The sequence below is a fragment of the Rhinopithecus roxellana genome, chromosome 5, assembly GCF_007565055.1.
Source record: "Rhinopithecus roxellana isolate Shanxi Qingling chromosome 5, ASM756505v1, whole genome shotgun sequence".
Lineage (NCBI taxonomy): Eukaryota > Metazoa > Chordata > Mammalia > Primates > Cercopithecidae > Rhinopithecus > Rhinopithecus roxellana.
In genome coordinates this window covers 82120709-82138641 of record NC_044553.1, presented here as the reverse complement: position 1 = coordinate 82138641, position 17933 = coordinate 82120709, and the positions used below count along the sequence as shown (strand labels likewise).

General features: G+C 45.4%; 1 protein-coding gene across 3 annotated transcripts in view; it reads right to left on the bottom strand.

The window, feature by feature from the left end:
* Positions 1–17933, bottom strand: part of MAP3K9 (mitogen-activated protein kinase kinase kinase 9) — an 89821-nt gene that overhangs the window by 9798 nt on the left and 62090 nt on the right. Inside the window, exons 5-12 of one of the 3 annotated variants that reach the window (XM_010360625.2) lie at positions 16736–16911; positions 10523–10763; positions 7883–8005; positions 6098–6251; positions 4061–4129; positions 2490–2602; positions 1303–1344; positions 85–888 (exon numbers count right to left, since the gene is read on the bottom strand). In XM_010360625.2, coding sequence (XP_010358927.2) covers positions 85–888; positions 1303–1344; positions 2490–2602; positions 4061–4129; positions 6098–6251; positions 7883–8005; positions 10523–10763; positions 16736–16911 — 1722 coding nt within the window. The remainder of the gene's footprint in view (positions 1–84; positions 889–1302; positions 1345–2489; positions 2603–4060; positions 4130–6097; positions 6252–7882; positions 8006–10522; positions 10764–16735; positions 16912–17933) is intronic. The other 2 variants (XM_010360626.2, XM_030931026.1) reach the window with 2 other exon arrangements.

Sequence of the window (17933 nt, the reverse complement as noted above, 5' to 3'; positions counted from 1 at the left end):
GGAAAGAGAAAATGAGGTCTGCAAACATCTTCACTCCCTGAGGAGGCACAAAGAAAGGAAAGAGAAAAGAGGAGGAAGACTCACCTGCTCCAGGACTGGGGCTCAACCCATTGCTGGAGGGGCTCCTGCTGGCTAGGAGAGTCTCTGGCTTAAGGGCCCCATCAGAAGGAGTCCGCCGGTGACTGCTGGGCTGCGAGGGGGTGGTGAGGGTGACGTGGGTGGGAGTCAGAGATTGATTAGGATCTCGTTTGAAGCGCTCCACTCGGACATTGACCAGGGGGTTGTGGGTACAAGGGGTCAGGGGAGGGGCCTCAACTGGGCTGACTGGCATCTCGTACACGACAATTTCATCACTGTCAGAGCGCAGCAGGGAGCGTGTGGAGTTGCACTCGGAGATGGAGGAGAGGGAGAGCAGTGTCAGGGAGGCAGAGGGGTCTCCTAGCAATAGCATGGGCTCTTCCTTCTTGAAGAGCTTTCGGGATGGGGGGCTGGTGCTCCGACGAGGACGGCTGGACCTCTGAAAAAGACCCTCCCGTCTTTTCTTCTCCTCCCGAGCTGGTGGCTCAGGCTCCTCCAGGGGAAGCAACTGGCACTTGCCAGCTTCCAGCAAGTCAAACCCTAGGCCTGTGGCTGCCAGAACAGCCCCACAGCCGAGTAGAGCCACCTCGCAGCGGCGGTGGTGAGCACTGCCCCGCTTGAGGCTGTTGGTTGGCGTCAGCTGAGGGGTACTGGTGGCCGAGTTGACTGGGGTGGGCTCCTCATGGATTCCATCACTGGAGGGGCCATCCCCATCCTCTCCACGAGGGAATGGGATACAGAGGTAGGACTGGCTGGGTGAATGCTGTAGGCGACTCTCTCCACTCCCTGGGCCTTCACTGTCCTCATCCTCTGTGAAGATGACAAGAGCAGAAGAGAAAAAGGAAATGGAAGTGAGGTGACAGGAATAAGAATCTGGCCCTTTCCCCTAAACCCAGGCCTCCTGTCCCAGTCTCAGGGACACAAAGGTTAAATGGTATGATGACCAGGACATGAAATTGAACACTGAACCAAGGGGGCTTTATCCAACCCCCAACACAGGGAAACCACTCTCTATTCCAGAGCCCATTTCCTTATAGCAGAAGAAAAGATCCGCTAATTTGCCATTTCTTTCATAAGGGACCTGTGATGGTGACTTGGGTATCCACTTGACTGGACTGAGGGATGCTTGCATGGCTGGTGAAGCACAGTTGCTGGGGGTGTCTGTGAGGCTGTTTCCAGGGGAGACTGAGATGGGAGTCAAGGGGCAGGGAGAGGAAGACCCACCTTCAATGTCGGTGGGCACCACCCAACTGGCTGCCAGCAAGGCTAGAACAAAGCAGGCAGAAAAAGGGGGATGCTCAGCTTGCTTAGCTTGCTCTCTCTGTTTCTCCCTTCCGGACAGGGACACGTTTTCTCCTCTTGCCCTTGGAAATCAGAGTCCAGGTTCTTCATCCTTTGGACTCTCAGACGTATAACAGAGGCCTTTTGGGGGTTCTCAGGCCTCAGACTGGGGGCTGCACTGCTGGTTTCCCTGGTGTTAAGGCTTTCAAACTGGGACTGAGCCACTCTACTGTCTTCCCTGGGAGCCACACTACAGGCTTTTCTCATTCTCCAGCTTGCAGACGGCCTATCATGGGGCTTTGCCTTTGTAATTGTGTGAGCCAATTCTCCCTAATAAACTTCCTTTTGGTTCCTATTGGTTCTCTCCCTCTGGAAAACCCTGACTAATAACGGCCCCTTAACACAAAGTGCAGTATGAGTTTCTAGAACACTGAACATTCTAGAACAAAAACATTCCCAATGTTTTTGTACCTTAAAATTAAAAGGGCCTCTAGATTTCTAGGACAATGACCTAGCAACTTGTCTTAGGATCAGTCTCCCGCAAAGGATTGGAATCCCTAGTGTAGGACAGCCAGTCGACTCTGCTGACTGATGTATTATGACCCTGGAATCCCTAGTGCAGGACAGCCAGTCTACTCTGTTGGCTGATGTATTATGACCGTGGAACTCTACAGACAGCATCATCTGAGAGGCAGCATGGAGAACCACCTCCCCATTCAGTCATCACAGGGCAACACGGGAAAAGCTTCCTGGGAGGAAGGCTACAGTGTCCTTACTGCCATCCCCCACTTTGTGGACTCGCCACACTGGGGAACTAGATCCAGATAAGGTCAATGAATGATATAATGCCTCACCCATCTGCACTGCCCTAAGAAGACTATGACTGGTCCCTTGGGATAGAATTTCAAGGGCAGGCTCCACGGCAGCAGCAGGAGGAAATGATAATTTGGGGAGACTCAATGAAATGGGAGCGGAGCAAACTAAGAAGGGATAGGGTGGGGGGCAGGAGTTGAGTAGAAGGGGAGACGGCCTCCATGAAGCAGTGACAGGGGTCCTTAAACAGTCCTAGAAGCTTGGGCAAGAATGCCCCAAGGGAGCAGGGAGAGAGCCAAGACAGGAGCTATGCTTACCCATCTCCATAAGGCTGGTGAACCCTGGCAGGGCCGGGCTACTCCTCGGGCCCTTCACCAGGTTGGGGGCACTGGACGACCACTGCTTATATCCATCTACCAGGGACTTGAGGCTGAATCAGACGAAAAGAGGAAACTGTCAGAACTGGTTACCTTCCTTACTCGACCCTCAGCTCCATGGGGCTATGGAAACGTCTCTCCCTGCCTGCTTCATTCTACCCAAGAGCCTTGGAGTACATACAGGCAATGACCCTTACCAAGCCCACCTGCTTCACAAACAGAAATGCACATGCTCCAGGGAAGAAAAGGGCAATGACATGACCCACCCCCCTCACATGCTGCTGTGGAACTGTAGAAAGAACTAGTGGGCAGGCTGGCAAGCAGACAGAAAGAATAAGGGTGGCCCTGCTGGCAGGGGGCTTGCCTGAGCCCATCTTAAGAGAGAAGCAATCAAAGCAGACACTGGACACAACACATTCATGGCATTACAGTTATTATGATGCAAAGACCTGCAAAGCCAGGCAAGCACTGAGCGGCCGAGCTAGCAGAGGTGGATCAGGCTACTCCACACACAGCGTTTCTCAGGCTCTTTCCAAGCTTTATGGCATGCTTAGGCAATTTTCAAAGCCATCCCCTTTTCAAAAGGAAAGATCAACCAACAAAGCTACACCAACCCAGTGCACTGTGGGACAGACCTATGTGGGTAGTGCACAGTGCTGAAGCAGAGCCCTCGGTTTGTCTGGGGGTGGAGAGACAGAAGGACAGGGGCTCGCTTTCAAATCCCTATAATCAGCTCATATGGAAAGCCAGAAACTCTCCGAGGATATAGCCTGGGCACCCCGCCAACCACTTTGTAGGAGGGGGGAACCAGAGGCCTAGAAGCACTGGTCTTTTCCCTAGAGCACAGTAAAAGGGAGGACTGAGGAATCTGTGGGATATGGTTGCCCTGGAAATATCAGGATTATGACCAGAGTTGCTCTTTTTTTTTTTTTTTTGTTTAAGGCTAGAAAGAATCATTAAACTAAAGACCACTTTCCCCAAAGTCCCAGCCATCTTGAGAGAGACAGAGGATCAACTTTTTCCCTGTTCAGAATTCTGTTTCAAGTGCTATCAGAAATACCAGCAAATTAAAGTACATCCCAGCCACCACTGGTTTCAACCAAAATACCTGCTGAGACAGAGATAAGCCTGCTGCCAAACCCACAGCCTGGGGCTTCCAACTGAGACTCTCGTAACATTACTTCCAGCTCTGGATCCAGGAAAATCCAGACTAGTAAAGTCAAAACCAGTGCTGAAGACCAAAGGACAAATAGCCACATATCTAAGCCTCTCTAAAACCAAGCAGGAGTATCCTAATTGGAGTGGTCAGTGGAGTGAAGAATATGGTAAAATTAGATCAACACAGGAATTTTCCCAAGGTGCACAATGGTACTGCTTAAAACAAAAACAAAAAAGTCAGTTCAGCCCTGGCAATAATGAGGCTTGATTCTATGGGGTATGCTGTGAGAACAAGGAAATGGAAGGGACATTGTTACCAGGACAGTTGGTGAAAGGGTGAAGATAAGACTCACCCCAAGTGGAAATGTGGAGATTCTGACGGGGTACTTAAACCATTAGCTTTCTCACGTCTCTGAGGGGATCTTCAATGAATAAAGAGAATCAGTAGCAGGCAATGGAGGGCACATCCAGCTCAGCCTCTCCCACATCAAAGACGGACTCACACTATGTCGCCAGCTGCCTTCCTACTGTGCAGCCGCAAGGCCCACACCATGAAAGAATCTTAACAAGATGATCCTGTTTAAGCCACCACAGGCCCAGGACAAAGATCCCTGGGCACCTGCAGCACAGTTGCAGGGTCCCTGTGAACCCATAGATACCCAAGCAATCTACAGACAGGTATGCATGTTTTGGACAAATACGTATTATTTTTTAAAAGGATGAGGATGCAAAACTCACTTAACATTACTGAATTCAAAATGGCTTTTGTTCATCACGTTTTCTTTAGTTAAAAGGTACTAAAACCAGAAATATTATCACATAGAAGTTCTCAAAATTTCTGACATTAAAGAGGTCTTCACTCAAGCCTGGATAGAATATACTTTTATTCCTTCAATAGGAACTGAGAATCATGAAAAAATTAAGTCATGTATTTTTTAATTCCTTCAAAAGTTTGTGAGGAAGAAGAAAATTCCAAAGTTAATATTTTGCAATGTGAAATAAAGTTAATTTACTACTAAGACCAAAAAAAAATTCTTTAAATGATGCAGAACCATAGGAATTATTAAAATCCATAGCCAGTCTGGTAAACTCTATCTGGAATCACATTAATGGCAAGAAATATCAAGAGACTCAGGGTGACTGAGTTTCTCAGACCCAGTTCAACCCTACTCTAGCCGATAGCTCAAAGGACAAACTGGAGAGCTCTCGCCCCTACAAAACTTAGTAGAAGAATCTGCTCCCCCAAGGATTCCATTGCTGGATTCTTACCTAGCTGAGGTAGTTTGCCCTATATATCTAAACTTTCTGCTCAAAGGTATCTAGTGATTTCCAAAGCCTAGCTTCAGAGAGTCAATCCTTTATGAATCAAACTGATTTTTACCTTCAGCTCAGATCTGACATCGGAAAATCATAGATTTTAGACATGGAATCTTAGTATTTAAAGGATTACCAAGGCCATTTGCAGGTTCAGGGCACTTGTAAGCCTGATCCCACTTATAAATGAGAAAACATAAGGTTACACAGCTAGGTGTGGTGGTGCCAGGGTTCGTGCCCAGGCAGTTTGGTGCCAAAGTCAAAGATCTTCACTACTACACTATGAGTGCCTGGCCTGGGAAGAACCTAGGCTCAGGGGAAAATTTGACCCCCAGGCCTCAAGCCCATGAGTGAGAATACAAGCACACTCAAGGCTCTCAGCCCCCTTGTGCCCTGCCAGAGGAGGCCATCATACATGGCAGCATGGCTATGGGGTGAGACCTGAAAGAAGTTCTAGTGGCCCTGGAGTTGTATAAAACTGCACTACCAGGGCTGGGTTATTCTGCCTGCCCCTGCTTCAGGATGAACCTCTAGGCAAGAGAGTCCTGTTAACCTCTGCTCTTTCTTCTCTTTCCTCTGCATGAATGCTTTAAGGACGAAGAGCCAGGTATAAGCAGAACAGTCTGGAAGATCTTTGTACATTTGGTTAATGCTTGGGCTACTTGCTACTCCGAGTAGAATGCCTTCAGGGGTTGGCAAACTATAACTGGTGGGTTAAACCCTGCCGGCCACTTGCTTTTATAAGGTTTTACTGGAACACAGTCACGTTTGCTCATTTACATGTTGTCCATGGTCTCTGGCAGCTTCTGTGTTCCAACAGTGGAGCTCAAGAGTCATAGGAATCACAGGGCCTAAAATATATATTATCTGGCTCTTTATGGAAAAAGTTTTCCATGTCTGTCCTAGGAGGTTCCAGGAACACGGAGGTCGAAAAACTGTTGTAAAGATCAAGAAGCTTGCAATTTCTCAGAAAGCAATCAAACACACGACAGAGAAAAAAAGGTATTTCATATCCCATGTTTAAATGGTGCATCCATCTTCAAGTGAGAAAGAATTTCATGTCATCTGGCACTTACCCTTCATCTCCCGAGGCAAACTCCTTCTGACCAAGCGTCCCTGGCCCCCACGTCCGCCCCTTCTTCTTTGGGGCCCTCTTCTCCTCCTCCTCCCCTTCCTCCTTTGGGACAACTGAGCTCCTGCCCCAGGTTTTGCTGCTTTCACCTGGTGTCACTGTGAACAACAAGGGTTGGACAGGATCTAGAACATGGACAGACAGGGCTCCCCCAAAACTAGCCTCTATACCACCAGACACACACACACACATTTGGAGCTGCAAGGAAGTTAGACCTTATCAAAAACTCTGTGCCCCAAGTGGACCCTTCCAGGAAAGTAATGGAGTTCTCAGCCACCAATCATTTAGCTCTCTCAAAGTACTGAACATGGAAACACTTCTTCAATTTTCACAAATTCAATGTAAAGCTAGAGCTCAGGCCAGCCAGACAACAGAGTTCCAAACAGATCTGACTTAACTTGTTTTGTTGGGTGGGATTGGGTAGTGAGCAAATAAGGAGGCAGGCGAGGGGGGAAAAAAAGACAAGGGCAAGGAAGGCATGGAAATGCAGAAATCTTGGAAAGAAAAGGCTGGGAAGGAAGAAAATGAGGAGTTCAAGGTTATGGAAAAGGAAGTCAGGAGTAGGAGAGGGGGAAGGAACAGGCCTAGAGAAAGACAGGTAAGAGAGGAGGAATATTTTTCTGACATGAATACCTCGGAGCAAGGGTTGAGACCCAAATGCCCCAGGGATTGTGTTTATATCATAAATGAGCGAAGTGAACTAGTTACCAAAAAACAAGGAGTTGAAGCGGCTGAGGCAAAATATGGAGTGTATGGAAGCTGCTATTAGTGCCAGCCAACTGCGGCCACATGAAAAAAGAAACCCACTGATTTCATTTCATTTTTCAAGCTAGAAATCTTTCTTTTTGAGACAGAGTCTCACTCTGTCACCCATGCTGGAATGCAGTGGTGCAATCTTGGCTCACTTGCAACCTCTGCCTACCAGGTTCAAGAGATTCTCCTGCCTCAGCCTCCCGAGTAGCTGGGACTACAGGCGGGTGCCACCACACCCAGCTATGTTTTTTTTTGTATTTTTAGTAGAGGTGGGGTTTCAGCATGTTGGTCAGGATGGTCTCGATCTCCTGACCTCATGATCTGCCTGCCTCAGCTTCCCAAAGCTGGGATTACAGGCATGAGTCACCATGCCCGGCCGAAATCTTGGATTTTTAAATAAAATCTCTCTGTCTTTAAATCAGAAAAACTAATTCATTCACATATAGGTGTATATTCACACACACACTTATATGTATGTGTGAGTATATTTTTTTAAGCAAATACTGCAGCTAAAACTGGTCCAGATTTGGCTTATTATAAAGTATATGGGAAGTTTCCTTAGGAGCTATACTTTGAAAAAAAACCCTTCCTTGGGACGCGTGGACGAAAGAAAAACAACAACGCCCCAAATATGTCAAAGAGTGTGCGAGGTTCTCAGGCCAGGTAGTAACCTGTATCTACATCACACACCAGTTTCCAAATTGCTTTGCGAACCACTAAAGATCCCATTAGTACCCACGAACCCCTTTGCTGATATGTGACTAAAAGGTAGAGGGGGCAGTAGTAAAGTTAATGGAGAGAGACAAGGGAGAGGGCTAAGGGTTTGCGTACATATGTGCATGTATATACACATTGTCGAGGAGAGGTGGCAGAAGTTATGGATGGAGCAAGCCTGGACCAGTCGGTGGCTGGACAGAGCAGGGGACAGGTGCCCCTGATGTGTTCTGGCCCCAGCTAATTTGGGAAACAGTCTCACACTGGATGGCTCGAAGACGAGGAATGATGGTGGGGCTTGCAGGAGGACTTGAGCGGCTGTTGATAAGACTCTTCCTTTTATCCATGGTGGGGGAGGCCTGCACCGTGAACTTGTGCTGGAAATCTGCTTGGGGAAAGACAAACACATGTATGCATTAACATTTCCCATAATCAAATTCATATAAGAAATCTGACATTTCTCAGCATCCTCGAGGGACAGGCCCCAGTTTCCTGAAAAGCTCTTTGTTCACCTGGGAAATGTTCTCTTTTAGAATCATCTCTTTTTCCCAAAGGACATGGGGAGATGAACGTATAAAAAGATGGAAAATTCACTGTGCAAGTGAACTTCATTAGTGAGCTTCATAAAGTTGTCTATATAATGAATATAGTTTGAGCAATTATGTATTAAGAATAGCTGTTTAGGGCCGGGCGCGGTGGCTCAAGCCTGTAATCCCAGCATTTTGGGAGGCCAAGACGAGCGGATCACAAGGTCAGGAGATCGAGACCATCCTGGCTAACACGGTGAAACCCCGTCTCTACTAAAAAAATACAAAAAACTAGCCGGGTGAGGTGGCGGGCGCCTGTAATCCCAGCTACTCGGGAGGCTGAGGCAGGAGAATGGCATAAACCCGGGAGGCGGAGCTTGCAGTGAGCTGAGATCCAGCCACTGCACTCCAGCCCAGGCAACAGAGCGAGACTCGTCTCAGAAAAAAAAAAAAAAAAAAAAAAAGAATAGCTGTTTAGCTCATGAGATATTGTTGATTATTCTAGGAAATTTAACTTAAAATTACTGGTTTCACATAATCTATTATCAGACAGATTTGGTCCTTTTTTCTCAGGGACCAAAGCAGGGACACTGATTCTTCTCACTAACTGCAGGCAGAGCAGGATATCAACGACTAGCCCTTGTGGGAACCTAGGGCAGTGAGGGAGATGGAGCAAATGGCTCCAATGTGGACACATTCCAAAGGAAGTTACAGTACAGCATAAAGAATATAAAACTTACAGCACTAAATTTCTCAGTTTCAGTCTCCTCATCTATCAAAGAGGTATAATAAACAGCCGCTTGCTTGCACCTATGTCTCCCCATTAGACTGTGATCTCCCTGCAGGTGGGAACTACAGCTTTTCTATCTGCATCCCAGCATGCAACAATATGCTGGCACATGCTAGATGCTCAAGGGGTGCTTAAAGACTCCATGCTGTCTGAAAAGGAAAAACAAATGTGCAGCAAGGAAACATGGCTGATGAACATATTCACTCAACTGCATGGAATGAGTTCCCTTATCTGTACTTAATCAAGCCACCATTCTAGTGCTTAACATCATCTACTCCTACCCCTATTAGACCATTCTTTCTTTGTTCCTTACACTTTTTTTTTGAGATGGAGTTTCACTCTTGTTGCCCAGGTTGGAATGCAAGGGTACAATCTCAGCTCACCACAACCTCCGCCTCCTGGGTTCAAGCAATTCTCCTGCCTCAGCCTCCTGAGTAGCTGGGATTACAGGCATGCACCACCATGCCTGGGTAATTTTATATTTTTAGTAGAGACAGGGTATCTCCATGTTAGTCAGGCTGGTCTCAAACTCCCGACCTTAGGTGATCAACCAGCCTCAGTCTCCCAAAGTGCTGGGATTATAGGCGTGAGCCATTGCGCCCAGCCTGTTCCTTACGCTTCTAATAAGCCTGCTTTCTAGGGCCTTATAGACTTAGAACACAGTGAATACCTTTATCTACATCAACACACATTTTAGCATTCAGCTCCCTCCATGGATATATTATACACCACAAAGATTCTAACTCATAGTTTCACATTTCTTTATATTTTCCCCAAGGCTGAAGTACAACAGATGCACCTCTATTCAACTGATGTGTCTGTCTGAAAGGTCACATGTAAATCTTATCAGGCGACTTCCCATACATTCAACCTAAACTCAACTGTACTCAGGACTAATTAAAGAAACCTCAGCCAGGTGTGGTGGCTCACACCTGTAATCCTAGCACTTTAGGAGGCCAAGGTGGGTGGATCACTTGAGGTCAGGAGTTCGAGACCAGCCTGGCCAACATGGTGAAATACAAAAATCAGCCGGGTGTGGTGGCACGCGCCTGTAATCCCAGCTACTCAGGAGCCTGGCGCAGGAGAATCGCTTGAACCGGGAGGTGGAGGTTGCAGTGAGCCGAGATCACACCATTGCACTCCAACCTGGGCAACAAAAGCAAAACTCTGTCTCAAAAAACAAAAAAAAAGAAACCTTGAGACAAGTTATTTTGCAGAGCCAAAACTTCTCATGCCTCACACACGCACACCCTGGAATGTTTTCCCCCAACTTCATGCTTCCCTCTCCAGGTTTGCCTAAAGTGAGATGTGCCCCTGTGAGCCACCAGGCTTCTAGCAGCCTGGACCTTGCCAGGTTGTCCTTACTTCATATTCTGCGTTCACTCACATGCAACAATTTCCCTGGAGTCGGGTAGATTTTCAGCATGCCAATCTTTCCACTGAACAGAATGGCCCATTTCAAACAGGCTGGAGTTTGAGCCCCAGGGTGTCATGTTTCCAAGCTCAGTCCCCGGCTCCCATAAACCCTCTGCCACACCAGCTCCTTGCCCTGCTCCCACTTCCCAGCCGGCCCCAGGCCACTGACCGGAAGGGAGGCTGATGCGGTTGCCGTCCTTGAGCTTCAGCCGGCTCTTCCTGAACTTGCCCTTGCGTTTCTTCACCCGGGGCTTCTCCTGGCACAGCTGGTGGATGATGATGTTGAGCTCCCGTTCCAGGATGTCAATCTCCCGCTCGGCCAGCTCCTGCTCGCGACGCCGCAGCAGTTCCTCCTGGTTCTTCTGCTGCAGCGCAGCCCGTGTCAGCTCCTCCTCCCAAGTGCGAAGTTCCTGCAGGAAGAGCAGAACCATCAGAGAAAAGACTGGGGTGCTCAGTGCAGAGGGGCTCTGGGGTGAGGCCTGAGAACCCCCAGAGGGCTCATGGTGACCTGGAGAGTTCTCCTATGATGCTCAGTGAAGAGAGAGGACTCGATAGCTGGTAAATGAACATCAGACCACCTTGAATGGTGGGGAAAGGAAGGCTCAGAACAGCCATACTGAGGGGACAGCTGGAGAAGCTAAAGTCATAGGCCAAGCCCTAGAGATGGGGGCTGAGAGTTTCTAGTTGCTCCTTTCTTCTTCATTAAAATTGCCTGAGATTAAAAAAAAGATATATATATATATATATATAGGTTTGACTAGAAAATATAATCATGTATTTATTTACAGACTTGGTTCTACTTTACTTTCTATTTTTTGAGACAGAATCTCATTCTGTCACCCAGGCTGGAGTGCAGTGGTACGATCTCAGCTCACCACAACCTCCGCCTCCTGGGTTCAAACAATTCTCCTGCCTCAGCCTCCTGCATCCCTAGTTCAAGTGATTTTCATGTCTCAGTCACCAGAGTAGCTGGGATTATAGGCATGTGCCACCAAACCTGGCTAATTTTTTTGTGTTTTTAGTAGAGATTAGGTGGTCCCCTCCTGGCATCAAGTGATCCATCTGCCTCAGCCTCTCAAAGTGCTAGGATTACAGGCGTGAGCCACTGCGCCCAGCCAAATTTTTTCTATTATATAAAAGATGTTTTTTCACCAAACGCAATGGCAACAAAAGCCAAAATTGACAAAGGGGATCTAATTAAACTACAGAGCTTCTGCACAGCAAAAGAAACTATCATCAGAGTAAACAGGCAACCTACAGAATGGGAGAAAACTTTGCAATCCATCCATCTGACAAAGGGCTAATATCCAGAATCTACAAAGAACGTAAACAAATTTACATGAAAAAAACAAACAACCCCATCAAAAAGTGGGCGAAGGATATGAACAGACACTTCTCAAAAGAAGACATTTATGCAGCCAACAAACATATGAAAGAAAGCTCATCATCACTGGCCACTAGAGAATTGCAAGTCAAAACCACAATGAGATACCATCTCACGCCAGTTAGAATGGTATCAGTAAAAAGTCAGAAAACAACAGATGCTGAAGAAGATGTGGAGAAATAGGAAAGCTTTTACACTGTTGGTGGGAGTATAAATTAATTCAACCATTGTGGAAGACAGTGTGGCAACTCCTCAAGGATCTAGAACTAGAAATACCATCTGACCCAGCAATCCCATTACTGGGTATATACCCAAAGGATTATAAATCATTCTACTATAAAGACACATGCACACGTATGTTTATTGTGGCACTATTCACAATAGCAAAGACTTGGAACCAACCCAAATGTCCATCAATGATAGACTGGATTAAGAAAATGTGGCACATATACACCATGATACTATGCAGCCATAAAAAAGGATGAGTTCATATCCTTTGTAGGGACATGGATGAAGCTGGAAACCATCCTTCTCAGCAAACTAACACAAGAACAGAAAACCAAACACCACATGTTCTCACTCTAAGTGGGAGTTGAACAATGAGAACACATGGATACAGGGGGGTGAATGTCACACACCCTGTAGGGGGTGGGGGGCTAAGGGAGGGAGAGCATTAGGAAAAATATCTAATGTAGGCGACGGGTTGATGGGTGCAGTTAACCACATGGCACATGTATACCTATGTAACAAAACTGCACATTCTGCACATGTACCCCAGAACTTAAAGTATAATTAAAAATAACAAAACAAAAAACAAACAAAAAGATGTTTTTTAAACCAGAGCCAACTTAATTCAGCTTAAAATGTGTCCACAGTACATAAATCATCTTCCAGGTAACACCTAACAATTAAATAAAAATATATTTCCAGGGTGGCTGCTCAAAAGCTATGTGAGGCATGTCATCTGAATCTTTATGTTCACTTGAGGAACGAATCTACTGAGGTATGTGGTTTCAACTTTCACCTTATCTTAAAGGACAATGATTTGCTCTGGAAGAATCATGAAAGCATAGCAAGGAAAAAAAGAGAACATTTCCTGAGGTCTTTTTCAGGTACTTGCTCTAGAACCAAATTTGGCTGCTGCTCTACACACTCCACTGAAATGAACTGTTCAATGAGCACAGGAGATGTCACCCCAGAGCAGGCTGTGCCCCTGCAAGTCTGAAGGACAGTCAGTCACACTGCTAGGGGGAGAGCTGAAGCCAGAAAGCTGGAAGGTGAAACTGGGACAAAGTCCCATTTGGAATTTCATCTTGTGACCCAAGAACGGTCCCTTTTGTCCTGTGCTGAGAACGGAGGTGGGAGCCACATCAGATGGCAGAACCTCTTCCCTACCTCCCCTTTCTCCTTCCGCATGAGTTCAGAAGTGAGCCCAGCACTGAATTTCTGGAAAGAGGGGAGGGGATATCGAATCAGGAAACAGGAGAGAAAACAGGAAAGAAAACAAAACATGACTACAAAAATTTTAAACCTACAATTTAAACTGTTAATGCTGGTTACCCTGGGCCTTGCATTAAAGTGGAGTGTGGGGTGGAACCTGGAAAGAGCAATGTCTGGAAAAGCAGGATATTTCTTCAATAAAGGAGCCACAGCAACACTTCTGTGGTCGAAACCTAATTTCTCAATGAAATACTCACTATAAGTAACCATTCTGGATTAAAACAAAATAGGGTAGAAAGAGAACCTAGAGCTAGAAAACAAGCATGTGAACCCATATTGGGGAAGCTGAGCAGGAGGTTAACAGTAGAAGAGAGGAAAGAGATCAAGAAATGAATATCATATTCTGATGCTACAAATTCTTCATTCAGCTTGTCTTCCATCCCCAGTAGAATGTCAACATAGCCATAAAAGTGACAGAAAGAAGGCCGGGTGTGGTGTCTCACACCTGTAATCCCAGCACTTTGGGAGGCCGAGGCAGGCGGATCACCTGAGATCGGGAATTTGAGACCAGCCTGGCCATCATAGTGAAACCCTGTCTACTAAAAACACAAAAATCAGCTGGGCATGGTGACGTGTACCTGTAATCCCAGCTACTTGGGAGGCTGAGGCAGGAGAATTGCTTGAACCTGGGAGGCAGAGGTTGCAGTAAGCCGAGATCGTGCCATTGCACTCCAGCCTGGGTGACAGCGCAAGACTTTGTCTCAAAACAACAACAACAACAACAAAAAAGGAATAGAAAAGAAATGACAAAAAAATTAGCACACTGAAAAGTGTCTAGCATGTGGTAAGTGCTCAGTGGTTGAATAACTACTGAGTCAATAAATGAATGAAGAGAAATGGTAATAGGAGATAGAGTGCAATTTTATGAATGAAATCCTTCTTTATGGGAACATGTATTTATCACAAGTTCCTGAGAGTTGAACTTGAACTTGAACTACTTCTTCCTTGATGAAATAAACCTCAAATTAATTGCTGTGCACCCTCCAAATCCTTTGTTTCTCTGTCCTGTGACTTTGTTTTCATTACCAAGAGAAGAAAAATTCATGGAAGATGCCGGAAAAATATTCCTAGTTGGTTGATTTTGCTGTTAAGTGTAAAAGTTTAAAAGTCAAAGCTAATTTCAAGCTTCCTAAGTCCTCCTCTCCTCCATGCTCTTGTCTAAGGGATGGTTTGGCTCTAAGCCTCTCTCTTTAATGGAACACAAACCCCAGATGACACCAATGCATTCTCACAATAATACTTAGAAGCAGTAGGTTGATCCAACTTGAGGAATTAGCTGAATCATAGGGTAAATCAGGATATTTGGGGAATATACATCTATGATACCATTCACCTGGAGGACCCTTAAACATGTTGAATCTCCTACTTGTGCATCACCTATTTGTGTTGCACAGTTTGCAAATCACATCTTCCACAACAGAATGAGTTAAGAAGAATCTCTCCTGAGAGAAAGCACATCTTACTCTCACTTACCAAACAACAAGCCTTATAACAGAGAGACATCATAGCATGGTGGCTAAGAGAAAGAACTCTGGAACAAACTGCCTATTCAGGTCCCAGCTTCACCACCATTAACTGTGTGGCCTTGAACAAGTTAATATGGGCATCACATGCAATACGGAGTTAACAGCACTGACATCATTGACACAGACAATTATTATCTCATTAAATAAGATAATTCATGAATATGGCACATAGCATATGCTCTGCAAATGTTAGCTATTATAAGAATGAGTTTGATTTCCTAGTAACTACTTACTGACAAAATCCAACCTTCATTTTTCTTACTGGCTGGTGCCCTTATAATTTCATCAATTAAAAGAAAGTAACCAAGGGCCAAGGGTCAGTGATGCAGCAATAAAAAAAAAAAAAAAAAAAAAAAAAAAAAAAAAAAAGGCCAGCAACTCTTGGGATTCTTCTAGCTGGAACAGTATTTGGTGACAGGAACAGTCTTTTGTAATCATTCTGCTCAACAGTCAGTGCAGGTCCACCCACCAGGGTCCCTAAAGAGTCACTGTAAGCTCACTCCATTCTTCTAGAGAATGCTCATTGACTTGGCAAACAGTAGTATGTTCAGAATTGCTATGTTCCATAAAGAGTTTAATATCTTCAGATCAGCTCCAGAAATTATTTGTAAGTCATTTGTGTAGAACAAAAATGACATTGATAAGGTTTGACTGTATCCTCACCTAAATCTTATCTTGAATTGTAGTTTCCATAATCCCCATGGGTCATGGGAGGGACCAGGTGGAGATAATTGAATCATGGGGGTGGTTTCCCTATCCTGTTCTCGTGATAATGAGTTAGTTCTCACGATATCTGATGGTTTTATAAGGGGCTTCTCTCTTTGCTGGGCACTTATTTTTCTTCCTGCCACCATGTGAAGAAGGACCTGTTTGCCACCATGATTGTAAGTTTCCTGAGGCCTCTCCAGCCCTGTGGAACTGTGAGTTGATTAAACCTTTCTCCTTTATAAATTAACCAGTCTTGGGTATGTCTTTATTAGCAGCATGAGAACAGACTAATATAATATTACAAAGAATATAGGTTTTTGGAATCAGAAGACCCACATTCAAGATTCTGCTTTCCCACTTACTAACTCTGTTACTTCAGGCAAGTTGCTGACCCTAAGCTCTGAGATGGAAACAATAGTAACACCTGGCCTACACACTGACGGCAGGAGCCATAGGACTCCTGGATAAAACAGACAAAAAGGTCTCATCAAATTTTTTAGTGGAAAAAGTGGGAAACCATAAAGCCATAAACAATTTTAGCTATCATTATTATCATGTGGCTATTAACTTCCCAAATTCCCATAGTGCAGAGTGAGAAAATAAAAAAGAAATTAACGAAATCTATAAAGACTTCCCTCTTGCTCCTAGCTACATCCCTTAGATTTAGTCCTGCCCCTATATAAGCAAAATAACTGCATGTAACTGGCTTCACCTGTGTGTACACTGACTGCTAGGGACACACTGAGGGAACAGAAAGGGGCCATTTAGGGAATGACCACCAAACAAAAAGGCAGATCTCTGGTAGACTAGGAGTCTCTGAACTCCCTGGTTGGTTTGGGCTTGAAATACTTTTCATAAAAACACAAAAAATGCCACACAATTTCAGACCTATGGTATTTTTAGCCCATATTCTATTTCTGATTCTGATGTCAAAAGACACTGGAAGGATGTTCTGATAACTATTCTCAAGGTCGAAGTATCCCTATATCAAGTTAACCTTCCTCTAGAAGTCCACTGTAGAATCAAGAAACATTTCCAGAACCTCTCATATTTCCAGCTGACAGGGTGAGACATCCCACTGGCAATTGCCCAACTGCATTCTTCTCTGGTTTGGATAATTAAGTAGATACCAAGCAGGAAGGTGGGCATGCTAGAATCAAGGTGGTCCGTCAGACTTGGTCCAGAGGTCCCAGTGGGTGAGGTCTACTAATTCAATGTGTATCTTTTTTCTTTTTTTTTTTTTCTTTTTTTTTTTTTTTTTTACCTTCTCTTTGGCCCTGAGTTGGTCAAACATCTCCTGAATCTCGTGTTTCCAGTCATCCTGCAGGCAGTGGAAGGAGTCCTTGGGCATTTCAAAGAAACCAGACTCCTCTATGGTGGTTAGCTGGTCCAGGATATTCGTGAAAGATGGTCGTGAGTGGGGATCAGGATTCCAGCAGTCTGAATAGAACATGTGAATACTCAGACAGCATGATTGGTCAGAGGCAAACATATAAGACTTAGGCTATTACGTGGCCTCACTTCCCAGAAAACTACCTCTTACTTCTTCCAGAAACAGAGATCAGAATTTAGGTAACCTCAAATAAGGCTCAGGAAGTAAAGCAAACTGGCCACCATTACAACCATAACAAGTGAAAATGGAAAAGAAATGCAGCAGTTCTGTACTCATTCCATTCTGGCTGTTAATTAAGGGTAAGAAAAGTGAGCCCAAAGAGTTTTCTTATACAAAGCACCACCACAACACAATTTACCATGTTACTACCTGATTCAAGAATAGATGGCCGGGCGTGGTGGCTCAAGCCTGTAATCCCAGCACTTTGGGAGGCCGAGACGGGTGGATCACAAGGTCAGGAGATTGCGACCATCCTGGCTAACACAGTGAAACCCCGTCTCTACTAAAAAATACAAAAAACTAGCCGGGCGAGGTGGCGGGCGCCTGTAGTCCCAGCTACCCAGGAGGCTGAGGCAGGAGAACGGCATGAACCCAGGAGGCGGAGCTTGCAGTGAGCTGAGATCCGGCCATTGCACTCCAGCCTGGGCGACAGAGCCAGACTCCGTCTCAAAAAAAAAAAAAAAACAAAGAATAGACAAATGAGGAATGCTGCCCTGGGCTTCAGTTTCCCATAAATAAATGAATTAGCCTTCCCCCACCCACAATGGGATGATGAGGAGGTGAGGATGAAAAGCATTCTAGTGGGAGTCAGGGAAAGTGAATTCTATCTAATCCCAGCTCAGCCACTCCCTAATGGGGCGGCCACCTATCCACTCAACTTCGCTTAGCTTTAGATTCCTTAGTTACAAAATTATGGGGTCTGACTAGAAGACTAAATTTTAGAGTTCTTTCTCCGAAGATGTTCTTCACATCTCTTTAAGGTATTCAGAGGTCCTGACATAAAAGTTACTGTACTTTCTGATTTTGCATTGCATAATAATATGCTAAATACCGGATAGCAGGCTTTTGT